The following is a 26,673-nucleotide window of genomic DNA, read 5'->3' on the forward strand; positions in this document are numbered from 1 at the left end:
TGTTCATTTTGGACCACTTTGGGCACAATTGTGGAAAAGTGGCATACTTCTAAGCTGACAATGGCTTCCCTGGAGGGCTGCATTGCAAAATTCAGAGAAGACTGGACACGAAAGGATGGCTTTGTTTCAGTTTGCATATTGTTTCAGGATGTGTGGATTAAGTAGTTTCATCTTGAAATGCAAACTATATTGACTCCCCCCACCCCATCCCTAGTTGAGACCTGGGTCAGCCAGGTCCTCAAATTGTCATTCTGAAAATGCATCCAGCCTCTCACCTTTATTGACACAGCTCATGACCCCATCCTGGACCTCGCAGACCTCATCGCTGGTGCAGCTATGTGACTCACAGGTGACTCCCCGGCCTGGGACACAGCTGCAGATTTGTTGGCATTCATTCAGCAGGACCTTCTCATGGGGCTGCCAGGGCATTTGCCAAGGGGAAAGCAAACCATTAAATGACCAACCACCATAGCCTTTACTGGTAAGCACATATTTCAGTTACGTGAAGGCCAGACTGAGGAACAGGTTTCCAAACCATATGTGCTCTACCTGCGATATTGCTTCCCCCTCTTCCAGATCATTCTAGAAAGAGAACTCAAGAATCTAGACTCCCATGTATTTATATCACTGGTACAATCTGCTAGTGTGGTGTAGTGGTTAGGGTGTTTGACCAGGACCTGGGAGACCAGGGTTCAAACCTCCACTTGGTCATTAAGCTCACTGGGTGACTTTGGGCCATAGAGATTCAATGGTGGTGGAGGAGAAATGAACCTCCCATGAGTGGAACCTGCAAGAAAACAGTAGCAGTCCTAAAGCGGTGCTATTTCCCCAATCTCAGTGCCAATGTGGCCATTTGCAGCTTAGAGTCTGCCTTCTTCTGGAAGATAAGAGAATATCTGGCCAACTACTAAATAGCCTCAGCCCAGTATACCTGAAGGAGCACTTCCACCCTCATCATTCAGCCCAGACACTGAGGTCCAGCTCTGCGGGCCTTCCGGCGGTTCCCTCACTGTGAGAAGTGATGTTACAGGGACCAGGCAGAGGGCCTCCTTGGTAGTGGCACCTGCCCTGTGGAACACCCTCCCATCAGATGTCAAGGAAATAAACAACTATCTAACTTTTAGAAGACACCTGAAGGCAGCCTTGTATTGGGAAGTTTTTAATGTTTGATGTTTTGTCGTATTTTTAATATTCTGTTGTGAGCTGCCCAGAGTGGCTGGGGAAACCCAGCCAGATGGGTGGGGTATAAATAAACTATTATTATTATTATTATTATTATTATTATTATTACTACTACTATTGAGTTCTGTTTACTGTTTGCCAATGCCTGGTGCTTGTGTGATACAAGACCTTGAATAGCCACTGCATGAAGAATACAAAACTGGGATAGGCTCAGTCATACAACTGGAAGGTACCTCATAGGTCACCTAGTTCAACTCCCTGCCAAGGCAGGAAATTCATTGCTACAGCCTCCCTGATAGGTAGCTGTGATGGGACGATGAGCTGCTTGTGTGTAAAATCCTAGTCCCTCAGAGTTTGGTCAAGTTTGCAAACCTCTGTCTGTAACGGAGCCCCTTAAACATGGCTCCGTCAGTCGCTGGCAGATTCCGACAGTGGTTGCTTTCGGAATCGCTTCCAACATAAAAGCTCCTTAACGGAAACACGTCTTCTGGACTCTCTGCGTGACAGTTTCCGGCGAGGAGTGGGTGTCCCTACAGGAGGTCCTGAAACCTCCCCACTGTTTTCGCTGGAAGTGTCTCTGAGCCATCCCTCCAGCTCCCTTTCCCTCAGCTCAGCTCCTCTCCCCCTACTGGTTCCCTCTTCAGCTGCTGAGTCTCTCCCAACCTGTGTGAGCCCTTTCACTTCCCTTCCTTCCGATGGCAGTTCCCTGACATCCACCTCCCCTCCAGGGCCCCCTTCATCCCCTCTCGCCCCCTCCTCTACGGGCGGTGAGGAGGCAAAACCCCGGAATGAACTTCCTTCATCTTCCGATGTCCCGAACACTTCTCTCCACCTGTTGCGGTTCCTGGTCTCGAAGTACTCCTCCTCCTCAGAGTCCATCTCCCCTTCCCCTTCCGATTCCGAGAATCCTTCCAACTCCTCCTCCTCATCGGTGGTCCCAAAGTATTCCCTCCGGAACCTCTCCACAGGCTGAGGTTTCCTTGGGAACCTTTGATGGAACGTTTCTATCAATACCTCGTCATTGATATCTTCTGCCATTACCCAAGTGTTTTCTGACTCCGGTTCTCCTTCCCACGCTACCAAATACTCCACCTGATCCCCCTTCCATCTGGCGTCGAGGATTTCTGCCACATGGCTGCTGCATTCCCTTTCTTCTATGACCGGTCCCCGAGTGGCCATCCCTTCTCGTCCCCCCTCATACGGTGACAGTAACGACCTGTGAAATACTGGGTGCAGTTTCATGTGGTTGGGTAACCGGAGCCTGAAAGCCACTGGGTTGACCTGTTGAATGACCTCAAAGGGACCCAATCTCCTGGGTCTTAATTTCTTACAACCTCCTTTGAACGGCAACCCTTGGGTTGACAGCCACACCCTATCTCCCACCCTTATGGTTTCACCTTCCCTTCGGTTCTTGTCTGCCTGCCTCTTGTATTCTTCCTTCGCCCTTTCTAAGTTGAGTTGGAGCTGACGATGGATTGCTTCCATTTCTTCTACAAAATGCTCGGCTGCCGGGACACCCCATCTCTCCCCTTCTCCCCCTGGGAAAGCCCTGGGATGACACCCATAATTAGCCAAGAAGGGGCTCATCCCTGTGGACACATTCTCGGCATTGTTGTAGGCAAATTCCGCCAGCGCCAACTTTTCTACCCAGTCATTCTCTCTGTCATTGACATAACACCTCAGGTATTGCTGGAGGACCCCGTTTGCTCTTTCCGCCTGCCCGTTGGTTTCAGGGTGCCGGGCAGTCGAAAAGTTGACCTCCACCTGCAGTAAGCTCATGAGCTTCCTCCAGAACCTGGAAGTAAATTGTTTTCCTCGGTCTGAGACCACCCTCAATGGCACCCCGTGCAACCTAAAAATGTGTTCTACAAATAACTTCGCTGTCTCTTCCGCCGTGACTGCATGCGAGCAGGCTACAAAGTGGCACATCTTTGTTAGTAGGTCTACCACCACCATGATGGCTGTTTTCCCCTTGGACTTCGGCAGATCAGTCATAAAATCTATCGACACTGCCTCCCAAGGTCGTTCTGGGGTTGGTAAGGGTTCTAATAGCCCCGCCGGTGCCTGCCTCTCCCCTTTGGCTCGCTGGCATTGCTCACACCCTCTTACATACTCCCGTACATCTTCCCTCACCTTAGGCCACCAAAATTCCCTGGTGACCAACCACATGGTTTTGTGTTGTCCAAAATGCCCCGCCGTGGGGCTGTCGTGCAACTGCTTGAGTACCCTCCCCCTTAAGTCTCCTTCAGGGATATACAGTGCCCCTTTGTAATACAAAGCTCCATTTCTTTCCTCGAAACCCCCTGGTTCCTCTCCCTCACCCCTAAGACCTCTGAGCTTATTCTGGGCGTATTCATCATTCTCTGTTTCCTCTACCAGTTCTCTTTGTCCCACCAATGCCGCCCCACACACCCAGCGGTCCTCTGGAATGACATGTCTCTCTTCGGGTGCTCCCTCCCCCTCCAAATATTCAGGTTTGCGTGAGAGAGCGTCCGCCCTAATGTTCTCTGGGCCTGGCACGTAACAAATCTCAAAGTTAAATTTGGAGAACTCCTGGGCCCATCTCACTTGCCGTTGGTTGAGCACTCGTGCCGTCCTCCAATACTCTAGGTTCTTGTGGTCAGTGCACACTTGCACCTTATGTTGTGCGCCAATTAGCAGGTGCCTCCATCTCCGGAACGCCTCATGAATGGCTAGTAGTTCTCGGTCATACACCGTGTAGTTCCTCTCGGATTTGTTCAGCTTTCGCGAAAAAAAGGCACACGGTCTCCACTCTGACTCCTCCTTCCCTGGCTGCAGAAGCACCGCCCCAATCGCTCTGTCTGATGCGTCAGTTTCCACTCTCATCGGTTTTTGTAAATCCACATGCAGGAGTTGTTGTTCCGAGGTGAAGGCCCTTTTTAGTTCCTCAAATGCTCGCTCCGCCTCCTCAGTCCAAACGAACTTCTTCTTACTGCTGAGACAGTCCGTAATGGGCGCCGTCAGGTGGGCAAAGTTTCGGATGAACTTACGATAGAAGTTCCCAAATCCTAGGAACCTCTGCACATCCTTCCTTGTTTTGGGTGTTTTCCATTCCAGCACCGCCTGGACCTTGCCGGGATCCATGGCCAATCCCTTGTCTGACAGGCGATACCCCAGGAATTCCACCTCCTTGGTATGAAACTGACACTTCTCCAGTTTCACCCACAGCTGGTTGGCTTGCAGCCTGCTCAACACTTCTCTGACGTCTCTCACATGCTGCTCCTCATTCTCAGAATACACCAACACGTCGTCTAAGAAGGCCACACAATTCTTGTAAAGCAAAGGCCCCAGGACGTGGTTCATAAACGATTGAAAGCACGCGGAGCCTCCTTGTAGGCCGAAGGGCATAACTAAATATTCAAATGCCCCCAAAGGGGTGAACATGGTGGTTTTCCATTCATCCCCCTTCCTTATTCGTATCAGGTTGTACGCCCCCCTTAGGTCCAGTTTAGTAAAAATCTTTCCCTTCCTGACCCTTGTCAAAATGTCGTCAATCCTGGGCATAGGGAAAGCCACTGGTTCTGACACTGCATTTAAGGCCCTGAAGTCACACACAAGCCTCGGCTTGTTCGTGTTTTTTTTATCCACAAAAAACACTGGGCTGCCCCCCACCGCCCTGGACTCTCTGATGAACCCTCTCTTCAGGTTCTTGTCAATGAACTCTCTTAGCTCCTGCATCTCTCTGTCTGACATGGCGTACAGCTTGCCTACAGGGAGCTGTGCCCCAGGGAGTAAATTGATTTGACAGTCAAAGGGTCTATGCGGGGGTAGTTGGTCAGCTTCCCTTTCGCTGAAGACGTCGCGGAGATCTGCGTATTGTCGTGGTACCTTCACGTTCTCCGTTACTTCAGTCCCTGCTAGGGTGGCTTGGGCCCCTGCCAAACCCTTTCCCTCTTTGCAGTGTTCTAAGCAATGTGCTGAACCAAAAGAAACCACTCTCTGATGCCAGCCCACCAGCGGATCATGTAACGCTAGCCAGCTCATCCCCAATATAATGGGAGCTCCTCCCAAGGTGGCCACATTAAACGCTATCAGTTCGGTGTGCCTTGCCACCTTCATTATCATTGGGACGGTCTGCAAGCTGACTTCTCCTCCCAACAGCTCCCTGCCATCGATCGTGGTCACCTGCAGGGGGTTGCTTAAAGGGATCGTCTGTATCTGGTGTTCAGCTGCAAACTCTTTGCTCATGAAATTGCAGGAGCTGCCTGAGTCCAACAGCGCCTTTATCTTTAGAGGGTGTCCGTTTGGCAGCTCTAGCGCCACTTCTATCACTAGGGCGGGTTTAGGAGGTTCTGGCGTGGGCACTTTCACTGCTCTTTGGCCTGGCTGCTGTGCCCCGACGGTGGCAGCCAGGCGTTGGCTTTTACTTGCTTCGGTATTTCTTCCTCTCTTCCCTCCACAGCTCCTACCATCCCTTGCCATTCCTTCCTCTGGGGGCAGACTCTGGCAAAGTGACCTGGCTGTTGGCAGAGATAGCATTTCCGGGCGCCTTTTCCCTCCTTCTTTCCCCCCTCACTGGGCTTTGAAACTGCGCGCGCGCGCGCTGTTCCGATTTCCATCGGCTCTGCCGGCGGGAAAGTTGGCTCTGGAATGTCTGGAATGCGGAACTCCTTCCAACGTTCCCCCTTCCCTTCCCGCCTCTCCAATGCTCTCGCCTCCTGGCGCGCTCCTATGGTCAGCGCTGATTTGGTCAGCTGGTCCATAGACTCCGCCCTGGGCGCCCGGGAAAGTTCGTCTTTCACAGCCGAAGAAAGCCCTTCTTCAAAGAGCATTTGAATGGGTTCCGCCGATAGATCCCACCCCAATTTATGGATCAACATGGTGAACTCAGTCCAGTACTCACGGACAGATCGGCTCCCCTGTTTGCAAGCCATTAACTGTCTGCGGACCACTCCCTGTTCAATATCGCTGGAAAACATCAGATCCATGGCGCGAAAGAACTTCATCGTGTCCTTTAGGACGTCACTATTCGCTGCCATCAGGGGTCTAACCCAGTCTCTCGCCCCCTTTTCAAGATGCCCAATCACGAAAGCCACTCGTGATTCCTCGTCAGGGAATTCATCAAACTGCAGATTGAGGGCATATTGCATCTCTGTCCGAAAGCCATGATAGTCTTTGGGCTCCCCCCCAAACTTCTGCACCAATCCTGGTACCTTTCTGACGAGCTGGGTGTCTTTCCCCTTTTTGTCTGCATCCTGAGCCCTCCTCTCCTCAAGCCTCGCCGTCTGCAGCGCTAGCTGGACCTCCAACACCCGGTACCTTTCTTCCAGGCTTGGACCCGCTCCAGCTCCTGCTTCTCCGGTTCCAGCTGGGTTGCTCATGATGCCTTCTCCTGCACAAGCTGCTCACGAAGACTGTCGGAATGCTGTGATGGGACGATGAGCTGCTTGTGTGTAAAATCCTAGTCCCTCAGAGTTTGGTCAAGTTTGCAAACCTCTGTCTGTAACGGAGCCCCTTAAACATGGCTCCGTCAGTCGCTGGCAGATTCCGACAGTGGTTGCTTTCGGAATCGCTTCCAACATAAAAGCTCCTTAACGGAAACACGTCTTCTGGACTCTCTGCGTGACAGTTTCCGGCGAGGAGTGGGTGTCCCTACAGGAGGTCCTGAAACCTCCCCACTGTTTTCGCTGGAAGTGTCTCTGAGCCATCCCTCCAGCTCCCTTTCCCTCAGCTCAGCTCCTCTCCCCCTACTGGTTCCCTCTTCAGCTGCTGAGTCTCTCCCAACCTGTGTGAGCCCTTTCACTTCCCTTCCTTCCGATGGCAGTTCCCTGACAGTAGCCATCCAGACTCTGCTTAAAAATCTCTAATGAAGGAGCAACCACTACCTTTGTGCCATCATCATGTTCTTCCAAATGTTTAGGCTACATCATTTTTTCTCTCGGAATTTGAACCTATTGGTTTGTGTTCAGCCCTCCGGGCAAAAGTGGGTGGAATTTAAATATAAACTAATTTCACCTTTGTACAGTAGTCTAGTTCCCACACACGCTCACACATTCCTTTCTATCCTTCATCCAGACAAGAAAGAGGCATTATGAGTTCAAGGACACATTCTAGCCTGGTAAAAACACTCAAGGAAGGCATGAAGCAGGGCCAGTGAGGGGTGTGGCCTGGGGAGAGGGGAGTGTCCTGGATATAGTCCAGAGGGGCAGATAGAGAAGCCTGGAGGGCCACATTTAGCCCCTAGTGCTAAGGTTCTCCACTCCTGGTTTAATAGCCCTTTAAATAGCTGAAGAGGGAACTTCCTACCTTGCACTTGTTCAAAGCAATGCAACACTATCTCCTTTAGGGGAAAGCACCTTATAATATGTTCCATTGTCATTGCACCCGCAGGTCTCCACCGTGACGCAGCCAAGGCCATCAAAGAAGAACCCGTCATCACACTGGCAGCCCTCCGCGCACGTCCCGGGGCATATTCTGGAGTCGGTGATCCCAGCACAGTGAGTGGAGCAGAGATCAGCACAGAGTGAATACTGGCTGTTTGGAGGGCAGCTGAGAGCTGCAACAGAGAGAGTACATGGTACATGACAAATTTTTTTTTTAAAAAAGATATTTATTATAATAATACTACCCATAGTTCTCAGTACTCACGACAGAAGGATGGACTCCTCCAGGTCTGGACGGGGATCCCGGCTTCTTGGCAGGCAGACGTGTAGCTCTGGATATTCTGACACAAGGCCTCACTGTCCCCATTGCCCAGGCACACATCATAGATGCAGTCGCTGAAGTACACACTGGGGTCTACCTTTGCATGGCAAGCACTGAAGGGGCCATCCGGCGCAGTGAGGATCCCGCAGTAATGGCGCTGCTTGAAAACCTCCTCCTTCTTTTTCTCACAGACTGGGCAGCTGCTCCCAGAGCATCCATCTGAGCAAGGTCCAACTGCCCCAGGGACTGGAACCTTCCAGGCAGCACCAAATTTAGCTACATCAGAGGTTGTCTTGCCATCAGGGAGCAGGAAGTCGTCTTCCTTCTTCCCGTTGTAGTTCCCACACAGGCCTTGCATTTGGTTCCGGTAGCTTCCTGGGACGGTGATTGTCACACGGTAAACTAGGTCATAGCTCACAATGAGACCAAAGTCGGTTTCTATCAGGACTTTAGTGCCATGCTGATAAGCTCTGAGACGTCCACCAGAAAATTCAACGGGTAGGGAATGAAACACTCCGTTCACCTGGAAGAAGGGGACATGCTGACTCTAAGGGCAGATGTTCAAAGGACACAAAACTGGTCTCAGGGATCTTTGACCCTCCAGCAATAGGCCCTTCTCTCACAAGTATTGTTGAACTCCACCCAAGTTGACATGCACAGGGGCACCTTGTGAATGGTTCAGCAGGTAACAAGCTCATGAGCAAAGTTATCTTTAAGATCTGTTGGAAAGCAGATTCTTGTGTATAGATATATGTAAACATATCCACTCACAAGGATCCATTCACATGCAAATCTAGTGTGCAAATTGTATTATTGGAACTTGGCAGAAAGTCATACTTCCTGGACACTAAGGAAGACATATTGTATTATAGCAGCCCCATCTCGGAGTTGCTGAATTGGTGGCTCTTGTGCTTAAGAAACTCATCACTGGTTATTTTTGAGTAGTGCAACCCCTTCAGCACAAAAACTACAGGACCACAGCTTAGTGGTAGTGTCCATGATTTGCGTGTAAAAGGTCCCAGGTTCATTCCCCAGCATCTCCAGGTAGGGCAGGGAGAAACAACCTTTCTGAAATGCTGGATAGCTGCTCCATGTCATTGCAGAGCAAATAATACTGAGCTGGATGGACCAAAAGTTTTACTCAGTATAAGGCAGCTTCCTTTGGCCTAACCAAGGTCAAATGCATCTGTGGTCTTCTTGGGATATGCTAATGTAGAACTAGAGCCATGATTAAAGCACTGGTCTTTCTCTCCCAAGTCTGGATTTATTCAGTGAAGCAGATCTCATGTTCAAACGTAGCAGCTGAATTTTCCATTGAAATGATAGGGCTGTAACTTTTCATTGGCTTAAGCAATAGCTTTATTAATGTTTAATTGACTTAAGATGTGCAGGAGATAATATATACAGTTAGCTATGTTTGCATGAGCTCCTGGCCATTGCACTTTGTGTACAAAAGTGCAAATATATGTTAGCACCACCGAGGAGATAAAATTGCCAAGTGAAACCGAAAATGACACAATTAAAAATTCAGAGAGGATAGTTGTGACCCTAATTTTAAACATACACATGTGTGTGAGTGTTAGATATAATTCCTTATAATTAGCTGTATAAAATGAACTGTAGATGGCAAACTCCATCCGATGTGCACTGTCTGGACAAATACCTGGATCAGAACACAGTTAACTGTCAGCTCTCACACATCTCTGAATTTGGTGATGCAATTCTTGGCTCAGAAATACCCCAAATGCATATACAGCATCAGGTGTAGGCAGTGCTATTTTTCTAGAAAAAGAGGTGCCAGAACTCACCATGAATATCTCCCTTGTTCTCTTATAATAGCAATGGCGCCCACCTGAGAGGTGCCAGAACTGAGTTCCAGCAAGTTCCGGCAGGAAAAAAGCCCTGGGTGAATGTAACGAGCAGGTGGATGTGATTGGCCAAAATAGCCTGGTCTGCCTAATTAGGCATCCCCACCCTTGGAGTTTGGCAAATCTAAACAAATGTAGTATAAACACCAACAACTGGGACACACTGGCCTGCGAGCGCTCCAATTGGAGAACAGCCTTTACCAAAGGTGCCATGGACTTTGAAGACGCTTGAACTCTGATGAAAGGGAGAAACGTGGTATGAGGAAGGCACAGTTGGCAAACCCTCACCGTGATCAACTCCTGCCCGGACACCAATGTCCCCACTGTGGAATGATGTGTGGATCCAGTATTGGCTTCCACAGTAACTTACGGACTCATTTTTAAAACCATGTTTATGGAAGACAACCTTACTCAGTTATGAGTGATTGCCAAAGAAGAAGACCCTTGGAGTTAAAATGGAGACATATGTGCACTGCCCAGAGCTTCTTGGATAAGAGCATGGGCAGCATGCAAACACCTACCTTGATCTGTCCCTTCTTGTTCTGGATCAAAGTAAGTGTGGTGCCATAGACTTCCACAGAGACCATCTTGGTGACCGAGGCTTTTCTGCTCCCCCAGGCCTCATTTTCTTCTGTGATGGTGAAAGCCTTCAAGTTCTTCTTGTCTGTGATGGCAGCCTTAGCAAGGACATAGGTGCAGGTGCCCTGGAAGTTGAAGCGTACTCCATCGAAGGAGATGTAATGGGGATCGCCAGAGACTGAGCAAGTGGCTGAGCCAACGGGGTGGCATTTATGGACGCCGTCCACTGCCCTACACTCCTCACCAGGGCCACAAGAGGTTTCCTTGCAGGCAACCGCTCCACCAGCCTGGCACATACACTCCACATTGCACTTGCTGGTTGGGTAGAAGGTTTGCCCAGCTGTATAATACCGCTCCTGGTAGATGCAGCCACACTGAGACATGGGGACGCAGCGGTCGCCGCTGAGCACAAAGCCTTCATCACAGACACAGCCTTCTGCACAGTGTGCTGAGCAAGGCAGAGGGGAGTAGAGGCTGCTGCAGGTCTGTTGGCAGCTCCTGGCACAGAGCTCGTAGTGGCTGTTTCGGGGACAGACTGGCTCTGGAATGGGAGGGTTAGAAAATGCATTTCCCATCAATATCACGAACTCTTCTATTTCCATTACTACACCGGAGACTAACATAAACCCAGGCTGTAGTGACAGCGTTGCTCCCCCTGTTTCCAATGTTCGGGATGTGAGTGCTGTTGCTTATGTAGCCAAAGCTGCATCACCCACCCATACACGAAAGGGAGATGTCAGCAGGCTCAGGAGAACCTTAAGGAGCAACCCACCTGCCCTAAACAGCCCAATGGAGACAAAGCACACTCAGGGGGCCACAGATTATTGGCTGCCTGTTACAGATGTGGAAAACTGTGAGAGAGTGAAGAGGAAATGGAAGGGTTGGAACCAGGGCTGAGGGCCGCCTCAGCAGGCAGATGCTGGGAGGTGGAGAGGAACGAGACATGGGAGGAAAGAGCAATGTGTAGGGACAGGGAAATCTGCTAGTTCTGGTTTCTCAATGTTAAACCCAGTTCTCCATATTTCCACATCAGTTTGCACCTCCCCCCCCCCCTTAGAAAACAATGCCCAAATGTTCCCATAAACATTCTTCAGCATTTTAGAGCAATTTTCTCCTTATATATTTTAACGCAACTTTCCCTTTTATAGCATCTTTTTTCCCTGTGTTATTGTCATTGATATATTCATTTGTTATCCTTTACCGTACCTAATATGCATTTTTGGAGCACATTACTTGGCTGGAGAAATGCACTGTGGAATTTGGAAAAGTGTAGATTTTGAGGGGTGGCTGCCTTTTGGTTCACCCATTGCTTTGGAAAGCGTGAATTGTGTAATTTCGCCGTCCGATGAGAACTGGATCAAATCTTTATCACTCCTATCCTTTATGCCATATAACTTGCCTTGCACCTTCTAAATTAACCCCATTCTACACAATCCAGCAATACTGAGGGGCCCAAGCTTAAAAAAAACAAAACTGCCCTAGGGACCTCCACCCTCTTCACAACTGGAGCAAACTGGATCATACTTACTCCAGAATATGTGGATCCTCCAGATATATATGGTCACCTGTATGGCTTGGCAGGCTGCAGTGTAAGCAGCAATAACATGGCCCAGCACAGCCTTCTGACCATTAAAGGTGCAGTAGTCAAAAACACAGTCCAGGAAAAACACCTCAGGGTCAATTCTGCCATGGCACTCCCTAAACGGGCCACTCTTGTCCACCAGGAGTCCACATTCTGCACTGACGCCTCGCTGGCGCTGGGCAATGTTTTCCAAGTCCGGACAAACCCTGGGGCTCACTTCTCTGCATCCCAGGGACTCGGCCACCTTCCAGCGCCGTCCCAAGGCTGTCGAAACTGAGGCTGCATCACTGGATGCCAAGTCATCTTGTTTGTTGCTGTTGAAGTTGCCACAGAGACCACCAAGGGCCCCTTCGTAGGACTTTGGCACAGTGACCGTGAGGCGGCTTTGCCAGTCAGAGTTGATGGTGAGGCCGAAATCTGTTTGGATCACAACATCCCAGCCCTTCTGATAGATGAGGACTTGGTCCAGGCCCATCCTGTAGGGCAAGTTGGTCAGCAAGCCATTCACCTGGGAGGAGAGATAAAGTGGGAAGGGTGAGTGGGGAAGATCATGCTCAAAATCTGGTGCTATGGCTTTGAGCTATGCCAAATGATGGCTTAGCAAAGACATTTTTGGTGTGTACAATTTACGTGCGATTGCTGACATGTGGGTTCTTTTGAACCCAGAAGAAGGCAGAACGAGGGTGGAACGGAGGGTGGAACAGGGTGGAATGGGGACGGGGCACGCACATATGTGCTCCATAGATATGTGCAGGATTTTAACAGACTCGCTCCCCAAAGGAGGCCTCATTTAGACTCACCAGAACTCTTCCATGATGAGCCCAGCTGACTGTTATCTCCAGGCCATAGACTTGAACCTTGACCAGTTTGTTGAGGGATGTAGACCAGCTGCCCTGGCCTGAGTTCTGGACTAAGACTTGGAAATCCACCAAGTCGTTGTGCTTCTGGCTGAGTCCTGCAAATGTGTAGAGGCAGGTGCCCTGGAAGTTAAAACTCTGACCATCAAAACCGTGGTAATGAGAGTAACCGGCTGCAGAACAGGTGGCGTAACCAGTTGGGTAGCAGTTCTGGAGGCCATTCTCCACCCTGCACTGCTCTCCAGCCTTGCAGCTGGCAGGCTGGCATTTCATCTGCTTGCTCTGCGGGTCACAGATGCAGCGCTTTGTGCATGTGCTGTCTCCCCAGAACTGCTCGCCGGGAGAAAAGAGCTTCCCTTCGAAGGCACAACCGCAAGCTGCCTTGGGGATACACTTCCCAGCTTCCAGCACAAAACCCTCGTTGCACTGACAAGTTTCCACGCAGCGTGATGAAGAGCAGTTGGAAGGAAGAGCTTGGTCGTTGCAAGTGGCTGGGCAGGCTGAGCCGCAGAGCTTGTACTGGCTGTTCTCAGGGCAGGAGAGCACTGCAAAAGAGAGAGACAGAGAAGAATGAGGACACAATTATCCACAATCCCTTTCTTTTTCATTGGGATTTATTATCAGAGAGATTGCACACCCATTACTCCCAGCACCAATGGTAAGACAGCCTTTAGGTAGATTGAGATGGATGCCCCAAGCTGCTGAGGCTGGGTGTTGTGAAATAGAGGCAAATTGTTTGTTATTTAATTTACAGTGTTACTTAATACAGTTGCCTCCTGTGTTTTATTTGTTTTGAGCAATGTATAAGTGTTTTGAATTTTTGGGAAGGAAAGCATTATGAGCACCACCAATTTTTCTTCTGGGAAACGGGCAATTTGCGTTGCCCACAACAGTTTCTTATATTTCCAAATGTGATCCTGGGCCCAAAGGAGCTTGGGGACCCCTGTCATAAGCAATTAATTCTACTCACAGCAGCCCGTGAGTCTTCTCCAGTCCAACAGGGTTACGCCTTCCCTCTGGCAGGCATCGGCATAGCTCTGCAGCGCTTGGCACAAAGTCTCTCGGTGCCCTTCGTAGATATAGAGGTCATAGGCACAGTTTTCCACAAAGATTTCGGGGTCAATGACAGAGTGGCACTGGCTGAACGGGCCGCCCTCCCGTTTGCTGATCCAGCCACAGAAAGTCTCCACTTTGTATTTGATGAGCACCTCCAAGGTGACCTTCTTGCATTCTCCATGGCAGTCATCCCAGCAGAGCTTGTTGCCATCGTCCACTTTCCAGCTCTTCCCAAACTCCACAGGGCTGGGGGCCAAGGACCCAGCTGAGGTCTTGAAGTCATCAGTAGGGTCACCATTGTAGTTACCGCACAAGCCGCAAACGTTCTCAAAGAAGCTGCTGGGAATCTTCACCCAGAGGCGGTTGTTCCAGTCATAGGAAACCTTCAGTGAGAAGTCAGTCTCGATGAAGACAGAGGTCCCGCTCTGGTATAGACGCAGCTTCCCCTCTTGCAGGGAGATGGGCAGCTGGGAGCGTTGGTTATTCACCTGGTACAGAATATGTTACTGTTAGATATGCATTATGGAAGCCCCTAGTGTAGGGTGATAGAGTTGGGAGTTGTTCCAACTACCTGCTGTGAAACAGGACTAGCCACACCCAATGTGGCACCCAACGTATGCAATCCAAGTCATGGTGTGCCACAATAAACTATTTAAAATAGAACTACACATGCCCATTCAGAAATATCAGGAGGGATAGTCCTAATAGGATGATCAGTCCTCAGTGTAATTAGCACATGCAAAAGTGACACAGAATGGAAGTTGACTGACCCATTCATCCCTAGCCTGATATGGGCCCTGGTTCATGCAGTTAAGACAATGGAATGCTATTGTTCTTACCCTGACTATGCCATACTCCTTTCTGGCCATACTTATGTGGTATCCATAGACCTGGACTGTCACAAACCCTATGAAGGAGACGCTCCGTCTGCCTTGGTTCTCATTTTTGGCTGTGATGTGGAAAGCTGGGAGTGTCGTGTCCGATCCACAGGTCTTGGCCAGTGTGTAGGTGCAGGTGCCCATGAAGTTGTATTTCTGCTTGTCAAAAGTACGGTAATGGGGGTCACCCAGAGACCAGCAGGTGGCAGTAGACTGTGCCACACATACAGGCTGGCCGTTCCTGATCTGGCAAGTCTCCTTCTTCCGGCACTTGGTGGAACTGCAGGATGGTTGGGGGACAGGCTGAGAGGCTGGTGAGAAAAGAGGAGGGGTTAGTATAAGAGTGGGGAAGAGAGGAAGAGAATGGGCACAAGAAGAGAGAGAGAGGAGAGGTTGAATGGGTGGCCTTCGACACAATCAGAGCAATAGATTGAGGGATGGAGGAAGCCAGCTTTTCCCCCTGTATAGCCCAACACATCCGACAAGTTAAATGATAAAGTTCTGATAGCAATACTTAAGCTATCCTCTCATTGTCTGACCTTCTCCATATACATGCCAAACACTTGGAGATGAAGGTCGGTGGGTCCATGCCAATGTTTCAGGCCCTCAACATTATGCATGCTGCTAACTAAATCCTCTAGATGTGCACATGCTCAAGGCAACATCTGCAAAGAGCTGCGTACCTAGGCATGCACAGCTATATAGGCACTGCACACAGCAAAGGCTCTTGCACTTGAGGCTATAGGGCAAAGACCTAGAATCATAGAATCATAGAATCATAGAGTTGGAAGAGACCACAAGGGCCATCGAGTCCAACCCCCTGCCAAGCAGGAAACACCATCAGAGCACTCCCAAGGAGAATTTCAATGATTTTTTTTTTTTTAAGGATTTCCCCCCAAAATCTCAAAGCTACACATGCTTTCCTGCCTTGCACACATTTTCTACTAACATTTGAATTTAGAGTTGCTCCTGGTGACATTTCTGTCCATCTTCTCTTATCTGGCCAGCGCTCTGCTCCACTCAGCCAATCCCAGTCCAAATGTGTTGCTGTGGCAAGAGGTCCCTCCCATGTGTTTCCAGGCAGAAAAGCCACGAGAGAGTTGTATATGACTAAGACTGTCAGCTACTCAGTCCTGATTGCACACTCTCTCTTCTTGCCATGTGGGCAATCTAGAAAGACTACGTAAGACTGGGGTGGGGGAGGGGGAGGGAGAAACTGCTATGGCAGATGATCCACTGACCATCAGTGTTGACAGTACTGAGCTAGGTAGACCAGTGGTCTGACTCAGTATAAGGAACAGACTGCTTTGGAAGGTGGTGACCTCTCCTACATGCAAGGTTTTCAAATAGAGGTTGTATGGCCATCTGTCACGCATGCCTTAGTTGAGATTCCTTCATTGCAGGGGGTTGGACTAGGTGATACTTCCAGCTCTACAAATCTATGATTTTAAGGCAGGTCCTATATTCCTATGTTCCAATGAACTGGAGACTACCTTTGTATCCAACCCTTTCTCCAAGAAGCTATGCACAAGGAGGGAAGCCCAATTTATTTCCTCAAGAGCCCTGTGAGGTTGGTTACACTGAAAGAGAGAGATTGGCCCAAGATCATGCATTGAGTTCCATTGCTGAGCAGGGATTCGGACCCTGCAATGCTGATCATCCTTTGCTCAACGGAAATTCAGCACCTTGATCTCCCACCTCAACAAGCCCCACAACTCACCACGATGGCAGAGTGCCAATGCACCATAGGCATTCCTGCTGGCAATGCCAAAACTTAGCAGGGCAAAGGGGATGCTGGGATGTGTCATGGAATGGGTGCTTTCTTTCTTCCCCAGACTGTACTCGCTCCAGGAGTATTCTGTTCCTGGAATCTGTCTCCAAGAGGTGCCACTCAACGCACGACCATCCATGGTGATCCCAGAAGCAGCAGCGGTCTTAGCAACGATGAACGCAGAATTGTCAAAGTCCTCCAGGCCCCCAAGGGTGTAAGATGTACAGTAGCTGAACACGTCAGGGATACTGAGGAGGAAGGGGTCGAAGGTCAGGCCAGAATGGGTACCACCGGTGCAAAAGAAGAAGACCTGGATGCCCACGTTGGCTGTGATGTAAATGGGACCCGAACGTGAGACTTTCAGCTGAAGCACCTGCCCGGCCACAAGGTTGTAGTTCGTATGGATCCCACCAGAGACACAGGTGACTGTGGTGGGCTGGGACGCCACTATGTATGCAAGGTCGTACTTTGTCTGGAAAGAGAGTGGGAGGAGAAAGAAGGCCCGGCCCCAGCTAGACACTGGCAGAAGCTGCTCCACCACATGGTTGCAATTGGTGTTCATATTGGCGCAGGTGTGCCCACTCAGCACTGCCACTGGCCGTGCTGATTTTACAAGGGTGCCAGAGAGGTCTTGGCGGCTCTGGAGCTGGATGGCTTCGTATGGAGAAAGGACAACATTCAGCTTGCTGCCTGCTGGGTAGATGCGCCCCTGGAATCTCACGCTGCCCTTGAGATTGATCTCCACCGCAGTGAGGTCCTGCCACGCAATGATGGAGAACTCCTTGTATGAATTGGACAGCTCTCCAGGAGGTGTGAGGATGTAGTATTCAGAGCCTAGGCTGTGGACTGGGTAGATCACGGTGGTGTCGGCTGTATTCTTCTTGGAGTTGAGGGCCAACACAGAGATGTCTTGGTTAGCTTTCACCACGACGGTGTAGCAGAATTTAGCTGTGCTGGCCATCTCTGCATAAGCTGGTATCTTCACTTTTGCAGTCTGACCCCGGGCAAGGGGGAATTGGCTGTGGAACTTAGATTTGTAGACTGAGATAGTGACGGTGGTAAAAGGTGAGTAGCCGGAAACATAGAGCTGGAACTGAGCTTCAGAGTAGTCCAGCTTATGGTTTTGCAGGAAGGCTGTGATGAACTCCCGGCCAGTGGGCATTACGGCATGGAAGCCTGGAAGAAAAGAAAGAAAAGTAAGCATGCTCTTCCACTGTCCTTCTGCAACCCAGAAAGCACTTTTTGGGGGCTGCAATCTCGTGTATTTTTAGGCACCTCGTGAGATTTGGGGAGTGAGGAGTGGGTCACCTGACTTGCCCAGGAGCACATCCCAGAAGACATACCTGTGGGTTTGGATCTCCAAAGGTTGGACAGTATGATGTCTGGGTATTATGACAGGGTCTATAAAATCCCCCCACCAAAATATCTGACGGTGGGAAATAAATATTTTGTTTTTCCTTTAATTGAACAAGGACTTTATGGGAAGACAATAAAAGAATCTAAATGCCCAAGTAATGCCTGCAAGTCTTGACAATGTGCCTTACCAAAGGGTTATCCCATCAAAAAATTTCTGTACACACCCCAGAAATAAGAATACTTATTACATCATCTAGCAGAGTAGCCCCATGTCAGACGTTTCCAACTTCCCAGTGCAATAGGCATTTTTGGAAATTTTAGAAAGTGCCATGGGTGCCCCTCACAAAATCGATGTCAAAAGGGTGGCATAACACAAAATGGATCTAGAAGAGCAGAAAAAGAGGCAGGACCACAAAAGATCAGAGGGGGAAGCAATGACATCAGCCCCACAGAGAGACATTCTTTGCTGCTTCCCTCTGTTCAGCAGGGAAAAGATGGCGAGTGTCCAATCCTCACACCCAACAAAATGTAGGCATGCCTAAGGGGTTGTGTTCAAAGCAGGAGAGGCTAAGCCAGAGCAAACAGGAACTGATTGAGAAAAGCAAACACTTCTCTCATGCATTGTGGATATTTGAGGTGGCATAGACAGAGGTCATGTGTGCCAGAGAAGATACTGGCAGACCCATGAGCCCCTGGCTCATGCGGAATATCTGGGCTTCTCATGCATGTGTAGTTAGCTCTTTTTCAAAAGATTTCATTCTGGCCATCAGCTGTTTTGCTGGGGAAAGGGAGACTGAATCCAGACTTGCCTCGCTGCCCCCTAACAACCTGCTTGCTGGATTTCATTTATTATCTACTGCTACTGCTGCTACTGATACTTCAGGCATCTCTTTAACTTTAAATGAGGCTGAGGTGGAATCTACACACATATAAATAATGTGATAATGCTTTAAAAAAATGTTTTGAAAAATATATTGAATTTGCCATAACTCACCATTGCCATCTAGTGCCACCATTGTATAATGCGCTTTACAACACACTTAAAACATTTTATTTGCAGCTGTGTAGCTGAGTCCTATCACACTAGTCATCCCTTCAAATAGGGGACTCTTTCAAAGGGAGGGCTTCCCTCTAGGCCGTTCCTTCAGTAAAGGGACCGGCCTCTGTCAAGGAGGGCCTACCTGGAATCCTGTGTAGACATATCCTCTGCTTTCCGAAGCTTCAAACTGACACTATCTTCTATAATAATATCTCATACTTTCCACTGGCTAGGAACTTGCTCTTTTTAAAAAAGGAAAGAGTAGCAGGGAGGAATAATTAAATTCTCAGGATCCCAGATTTTGCTCAGGATGAAGAAATAGTACATTCGATTCTGACTCTGTTTATTCACACCCTCGTATTCAGCGTCCTTGCATGCACACAGGCAGTGCTGGATTTACATATAAGCTAAACAAGCTGTAGCTTAGGGCCCCACTCTCTTGGGGACCCCCCAAAAATTTAAAGGAACAAAACCTGGATGTACATTTCCAAAATATAAGATACAAAACAAATAAAATAAAACCTACATTCACCAACAGTGTTTTGTGTTGTGTAGGCTCCTATGATGTAAGTAATGGGCCCCGCCTGCTCCCTAAAATATCACTGGTTTGCTCATTTCTATATATAGGGTGCCTACATTCTGCATGGACTGGTTGTATGGCAACATGTGCAAATGGCTTTAGATACCTATTAGGTCCATAAATTACCATATAGCATATGTTCAACACAAAAAAACAGCGACCATTTGTTATTGACAAAGTACAGCTGGACATATAAAGGGCCCCATTACCTTCAGCAGCTTAGGGCCTCATCAAACCTAAATCCAGCCCTGCACACAGGTACACATATCGCTACACACTGAAGTGTCTTGGCCCGTCTACTGTTATCATCTACTCTGGCTTTCAGAAGCTCACAAATGTCTCAGGCAGGGTAGGGGTTAAGACACTCTTAGTCCCGTGATCCTTTAAAGTGGTGATTCCTACTCCGGGTGGGCTCACAAAACAAGTAGAATTCATTGCATATCACCTGAAGAATGTTCATCCTAGTACATGATTTGAGGGTCTGCCTAGATTTTGCAATCACTAAGCCCACAACCAGCCCATATCCAAAGCCTGTACTCCTGACAATTCACTAAATTTGTGGCAAACCTCATCAGAGGCATGGATACATTGTCTATAGATCTCCCCAACTATGTGACTCTTATCTGCTACCGATTGTTATCTGGTCACATGGCTGAATTGTGGGTTGCCCATTCAGTCCTCCTATTTGCAGACTTTCGTCCTTGGACAATTTCCTAGTCACACCACCCAAGTCTCTACTCACCACCGAGGAGGGTGAGCCCCACAGCGATTGGCAGCAGCATCCTCATCCCCATGGCTGCAAAACAAGAAGAGAAGAAAGAGGAATGACACTTTGGTGCTCAACCTTATGATGCAAGTGCATCAAAGAGTAAGGACCAAACTAGAGCCAATGGTAAATGTGTGAATGTATTGTTTCTTTTTCTTTTTCTTTACTGGCATACATTATGATATTCATTCTGCATCTGCAAGGAGTCAACCTTTCAACATGGCATCATTTATGCTTTGGAGCTCCCTGTCTATTGACATTATGCAGGTACCTTTGCTATACAGTGGTACCTCGGTTTACAAACGCTTCAGGTTACAGACTCTTCAGGTTACAGACTCCGCTAACCAAAAAATAGTACCTCGGGTTAAGAACTTTGCTTCAGGATGAGAACAGAAATTGCACAGCGGCAGCGGGAGGCCCCATTAGCTAAAGTGGTACCTCAGGTTAAGAACAGTTTCAGGTTAAAAATGGACCTCCAGAATGAATGAAGTTCTTAACTCGAGGTTTTAGATGCCTACTGAAAGCTTATTTTTGTACCAATTTTTGCTTTTGTTGACTGAATTCATCTGTGTTTTCTCTTTTTTTGTGTATACTCAGGTGTTGTTTTTTTAAAAAAGTTTTGTGAATCTTAGCTGTGTTCTGTTGATAATTTTACTGATCATTTTTGCTTAGAGAGTTTTGTGATTAAGTGGTCTACAAACCTTTCTGAATAAATAAATATGTCAAACCCTCCTTTCAGAAATACTGCATCTATCTATTAAGGCTGTCTCGTTTTATAGGATTAAATGGTTAGGAACAAATGGAATAAAAAGTCTTTGATAGATGAATCACTTTTTTATTTTATTTTTAAAATTATTATATCATTAAAAATAACAAGAGTGGGTATTACGCAGACATTCCCAATTCTCTCTTGCAAAGCACAGAGTGCTTCTTCTAAGATGATGCTTGCTGTGAAGTATATTTTTCCTCTAAAAGCAAAGTATGTTTCCCCCATTTACTTCATTTGCAAATCTATTAAGATATAATTTTGAATATAGCCTGCATACGGGCTTCTGAAACCAGATAGTACATAATCAAAGAAAGCTCGGTGGACTTATCCATTTCCTCACACTCCTCCCATGTTCATTTCACAGATGTCTAATGAGAAAAGTCCACTTACCTGCTGGGAAGCTCCTAATTCTCTTGGTGACAAGTTTGCCACATTTATACTGGAGGGAGTCCCCAGCACATTAAGGTAGCATATACAGAGGTGTGTGATAGGTTGAGTCATTGCTTCCTGGAGGAGGGACAGTAAGCTCAGATTTGGGTCAATACACATGCAATTCTCCTTACCACGAAAGTGTTTACGTGTTTAAGTTTGGATTACTTAAAGGATCATGAGCTGGAGTGCTTGGGGCAGTGTGGTTTACTCAGCGCAGTGTGCTTAGGGCCCAAGAGAGGCTTTCTGGAGAAAATCTCGAATTTCTTCCCAACAGTACTAAAAGGGCATGTAGTACATCCTCTTTTGCAGATGCATCCTGTAGATGTTTACTCAGAAGCAATCCCCACCAGTGGAAGCTGATTGATTAGGACAAATAACTGCCTGACCACTGCCCAACCAACCACCTATACTAAGAACTGGCTGGCGCTTTGCTTCCAAGCCCAGTTCAAGGTGCTATTGCTACTCTTCAAAGCCCTACATTATTTAGGCCCCAGGTATCTGAAAGACCACCTCCTTTCCTACAGATCCTCTCTGGGTCTATTAAGATCAACAGAGGAGCCTCTCTTGGTAGTTCCACCTTCCACATAGGTTTTGTAGTGGTGGCCTGGCAGGGGACATTCTCTGCGGTTGTGGAACTCCCTCCCACAGAGATATGTCTGGCTTCTTCATTACAGCTTTTGGTGAATGCTGAAGACATCCCTCTTAACCCCGGCCTTTTGACACCTGAGATATGTGCTTTCCGGGTTCACCCTATCCCTGTGGCTGTATTCTGTTGCAGCTGTTTTTAATTCTGAATTTTAAATTGTTTTTACCTGCCCTGGGACCTGCTGGTGAAGGGTAGATAATAAATGGAATTAATGATAATGACCACCACAGTGTGTCCTCAGCCAGCCCCCTACCGCCTGCCTTACAAGCTACCAGTCTAGGGGGTAAAACTTTCTTCTTCTTCTTCTTCTTCTTCTTCTTCTTCTTCTTCTTCTTATCACTCATAGCTGAGTTAGATTGTCTTCCATGAATATGGTCTTGACAGTGTGTCTGTAGGTACCAACAAACTGAAATTGACACGGGACAAATAGAAGAAGATGCTTTTACCCTGCTATGGTTACCCTTCATCACATACACAGTCCAACAAGACAACAACAAGAACCCACCAACAGCATACGAATCAATCTGGCAAACACACACACACACACACACACACACCCCACACAAAAACAAATCTCACTACAACCAACCAAACCCAAGGCCACCCCCAAGGAAATACAAGTGAATAGTAAGAGAACCCACACAACTGACACTGACGCAAAACCCTACACAAACACTAAGTAGAAGAATTGAAGCATTGCCACCCGACCCCACGCCACTCACCATTCCCCCTCCCCCTCTTCTTCCTAACCTAACATTGTATATAACACTAATGTCTCACAACAAATGAAACTGATTTGTAGAAAACACAGCTTGGAAAAAGAGACAATGCATGTCTTTTTGTAAATTAAGAAATCTTTAATAAAATTTTATTTTTTTTAACAAGTGTGATTGTAGGTGACTATGGAGGACAATTCTGGATCCGCACATCCTTCTGCAGTGGGGACATAGATTGATCAAGGTGAGGATTTGCCCAGCATGCCTTCTTCTTAGCTTAGCTTAAAGGATCTTCCTTTATTAACATCTCCAGCCTTCGTTTCTTGCTCTCACACCACACGCCCCTGTCTTCACTACTCAATGCTACCGCACCTCTTACTCTAACATTTCTTGGAACCCCCTCCTTAAAAGAGTTTGCTGAGCCCTTTGGTCAATATTTGTTGCCTCCTTTCACATGGGAGGGGATGGGAATGTATCTCGGCAGTCATGGCTCCTTAACCCTCTGTTGACTTAAATCATGTTAGTCAAGAGGATTAAGAGCTCATGCCACCCACTGGAACTCGCCCACTACAAATGTTTTCTGTTATTTGATGCCTTGTGTTGCATGTTACACCGAGGGACTTGGCCAGGGGTGGCCAACTCAGTCATCCAACCAATGACATATGTGGGGACATAGAGGCCACCTTCATAATTCTGCAAGCCAACCTAGCACTTACAGACTACTGGGCCATTTCCCATGAGATTCCATTAGTTTCACGTAGCACTTGAGGACAAATGGAGCACACAGAATGTGACCGTTTTGCTGCAGAAGATGCAAGAATCCACCAGAACTTTTCTGTGACCATCTGTGCAGAGCACAAACTTGAGGGTTTAAAGTTACTAATGTGAGCTGTGACATCACGAAATGCTCAGGATGACAGGCATCACTCTTTACTTGTGAGCAAACAACAAACTCAAGATCCTGGATTGTGCACCTGGTACAAAAACAGAGCTGCTGAATGAAACCTTATCTCTGCATCGACTTTTTCTCCAGTGAAGTCAGATGACACTATGTCAAAGGAAACTGTTTGCAAAAACATCTACACTGGGAGAAATGTACACGTAGATGCTGACAGCTTTCAAAAGGACTATTTTTATTTTTTTAATAAAAAGGGAACTAATGTGGGAATGCACAAACTGACTTTAATATTTTTAAAATGAGTAATTGACAGGCTCATCCTAGGGTTGCAATACATCTGGAATTTCCTGGACATAGCCGGAATACTGGTAACCCATGTCAACAGTGTCGTTTTTGGCGATTAAAAAAAAAAAATAGCTCAAAAAGATCTTTTTTGCGATTATGCAAAAAAAGCTCAACAACCTTAGTTCATCCAAACCTACTCCTTTCCAGTGAGTTGAGGTTCTTTTGTTTTTGTTTTTTTTAATCCATACTTTCTGGCTGAGGCATAGGATATTGTAAAATAAGCAAAACTGCATACAAAAGTATGTGTACTTGGGGAAATGTTGGGGGGGGGGAATCATGTATATTAGACTTTTAAAAAGAACTACTGGTGCAGGAATGTAGCAAGCTGAATCTCAGACTGGAAAAAATGAGAAACTGAGACAAACAGATTAATTCATGGTCCCACATACCCAGCATGAGTTGCAGATTTTGCTGGATTGAGCAATACAAGAGAATGAATGTGGAAGCCAAGCTTGCTTCTCACCCCTGTGTATTCAGGAAACTGCTGCTGCAATATATCTGAAATGACTCAAATTGGAGGGGAATTCATTTTATGCTTGGTGTTTCCTGCTTACAGCAGGGTAACATGAAAAGCAATTTGACTTAGGGGTCTCACTTAGCACATTTATGAGCTGGTGCTATTGTGAACCACAGCACAGCAGGCCAGGGGTTGCCCCGCGGTGTTGTAAGGATTGTGGATGTGTAAGAACAGCAAGAATGGCACAGCAGCATTTTGGAAATGAACATGGCCGCAACTTTATTGATTACAGATGTAAGCAGGCACATTGGCTATGTATCCTGAATTAGCCAATGTGCCTGCAGGATGATAATCCATCATAGCTGATCCTACTGATAAGGAGGCCCCTCACAACACAAGTCATAATGAGGTGAAACCCGCCAGGTCACCATTTGAGGTGTTTCCATGGCTTCAGGACATAACACTCCCCCTGGAGCCCTTTAACCCTGAAATTTGATCCTGAAGCTGAATTTGATCCTTAGCTTTAGGCTAAGGATCCAACCCAATGCCTTTTCCCACCAAAAGTTGTGACAATTGCTCCTAATAAGGCAAAACCAAACCAAAACAAAAACCCAGACAGGCTGAAATTCCTTTCCGGACCCAACTACAGCCAGTGTGGTGTAGTGGTTAAGAGCGGTGGACTCATAATCTGGGGAACTGGGTTCGCGTCTCCGCTCCTCCACATGCAGCTGCTGGGTGACCTTGGGCTAGTCACACTTCACTGAAGTCTCTCAGCCCCAATCACCTCACAGAGTGTTTAGTTGTAGGGGAGGAAGGGAAAGGAGAATGTTAGCTGCTTTGAGATTCCTTCGGGTAGTGATAAAGCGGGATATCAAATCCAAACTCTTCTTCTACAGCGACCAATTAATTCCACAGCAAGGCCAAACATGTGCCCTGCCTGTTTACCTTCGGACAGAGCCACGGCATTCAGCCTGGGCAAGTGGGACATCCAGTTTGTGACTGCACTGCCCAATTGCAGCACAGCTGCCTTTGGTCTGTTCCTCTGAAAGGTCTGCCGCCAGAGCCACACCACCAGGGCTGAGATTGGCTCGTTTGGCGGGAAATCCCACCAGCACCCACAGCTGCCATGATGACAGCCAGCCACACAGGACAACTATGTTACCCCCTGGCTCATCAGCACCCAAGCTGGGCCGCAACTGCTGCCGTGCTAGAAAAGCTAAGCCCTCTTTAGTAGTGGAGCCACACCAAATAGTTATTCCTCTGCTTACTTTCTCTCCATATGCCAAGAACCCTTATCTGTAACACGACACAAAGCAATTGCAGCCGCACAATCAGCACAAACTGCTTCCTGTTCTTTCCTGATTCATATGGTCGCCACAAAGCTTTGTTGCTGCAGGAAACACCTCATGGTTGGGGGTATAGGAAAAAATGTCTCCTGTTGACTCACGGCTCTCTTTAAGAACCGGACTCCCCTTGTCCAAACCTCAGATAACTGAGCGCTCATGAAGGATCAGAGACACTCACATCAACTGCCTGCTTCTGCTGGCTCTCATGCTACCATGTTCCCCTTCCCCAACCCTCAAGGCCATGACACAGAAACGTAGAGACAGAGAATCATAGAGTTGGAAGGAAACACGAGGGTCATTTTGTCCAAGCCCCTCCAATGCAGGAATCTTTTGCTCAACATGGAGCTCAAGCCCACGGCCCTGAGATTAAGAGTCTGGCATGAGCATCTGACATCCCTGGGGATGCAACCATGTTTTAGCTAACAGTGTCAGCCAATTACACTGATTAGTGAATGCTGAACCATTTGTATCCTGTGTACCCTTTTGGACATTTTACTTGGTAATGTATCTCTTATTGTGTAATAACCGTTTGTAGAATGTTCAGGTATAGCATCTCATTTATTGTATTTGAATGTACTTGGTTTTATTTGGTATTATTATCAGCTGAGGAAGAACATTTGAAACACTTGGAAGGACTGTCCTACTGCTGTTTTTGGAGCACCAACATCCTTCAACTTATTCCCTGCATAAGTTGTGCTTTGTCTGACTTTACACTTACCTTGGAAGGTATGTTGCCTCAAGCTTGAGTGATTCTTTGTGATATTATACTAGCCAAACAATCCCTTGCTTTGGGACATTTTCTTAACTCATATTAGTGCCAGTTTTGCCTTTGAGCCAGTGCCAATGACTGGGCTCAACCTCTTCAGCCCCGACTGGGCCAGGCG

At 47.7% G+C, this 26,673-nt stretch overlaps 1 protein-coding gene across 1 annotated transcript in view; it reads right to left on the reverse strand.

Moving 5' to 3' along the window:
• LOC308483169 (IgGFc-binding protein-like) overlaps window positions 1-24,018 on the reverse strand; it is a gene marked incomplete at its 5' end in the record, with an annotated part of 40,718 nt that extends 16,700 nt beyond the window's left edge. Inside the window, 12 exons of the mRNA XM_081016755.1 lie at window positions 276-417; window positions 7,500-7,699; window positions 7,792-8,371; window positions 10,238-10,836; window positions 11,824-12,385; window positions 12,678-13,279; window positions 13,705-14,278; window positions 14,630-14,979; window positions 16,389-17,615; window positions 20,157-20,210; window positions 21,340-21,388; window positions 23,977-24,018. Coding sequence (XP_080872881.1) covers window positions 276-417; window positions 7,500-7,699; window positions 7,792-8,371; window positions 10,238-10,836; window positions 11,824-12,385; window positions 12,678-13,279; window positions 13,705-14,278; window positions 14,630-14,979; window positions 16,389-17,615; window positions 20,157-20,210; window positions 21,340-21,388; window positions 23,977-24,018 — 4,981 coding nt within the window. The remainder of the gene's footprint in view (window positions 1-275; window positions 418-7,499; window positions 7,700-7,791; window positions 8,372-10,237; window positions 10,837-11,823; window positions 12,386-12,677; window positions 13,280-13,704; window positions 14,279-14,629; window positions 14,980-16,388; window positions 17,616-20,156; window positions 20,211-21,339; window positions 21,389-23,976) is intronic.
• Window positions 24,019-26,673: the final 2,655 nt, after the last annotated feature.

The sequence above is a fragment of the Podarcis pityusensis genome (genome assembly GCF_964106645.2).
Source record: "Podarcis pityusensis genome assembly, chromosome: 8".
NCBI lineage: Eukaryota > Metazoa > Chordata > Lepidosauria > Squamata > Lacertidae > Podarcis > Podarcis pityusensis.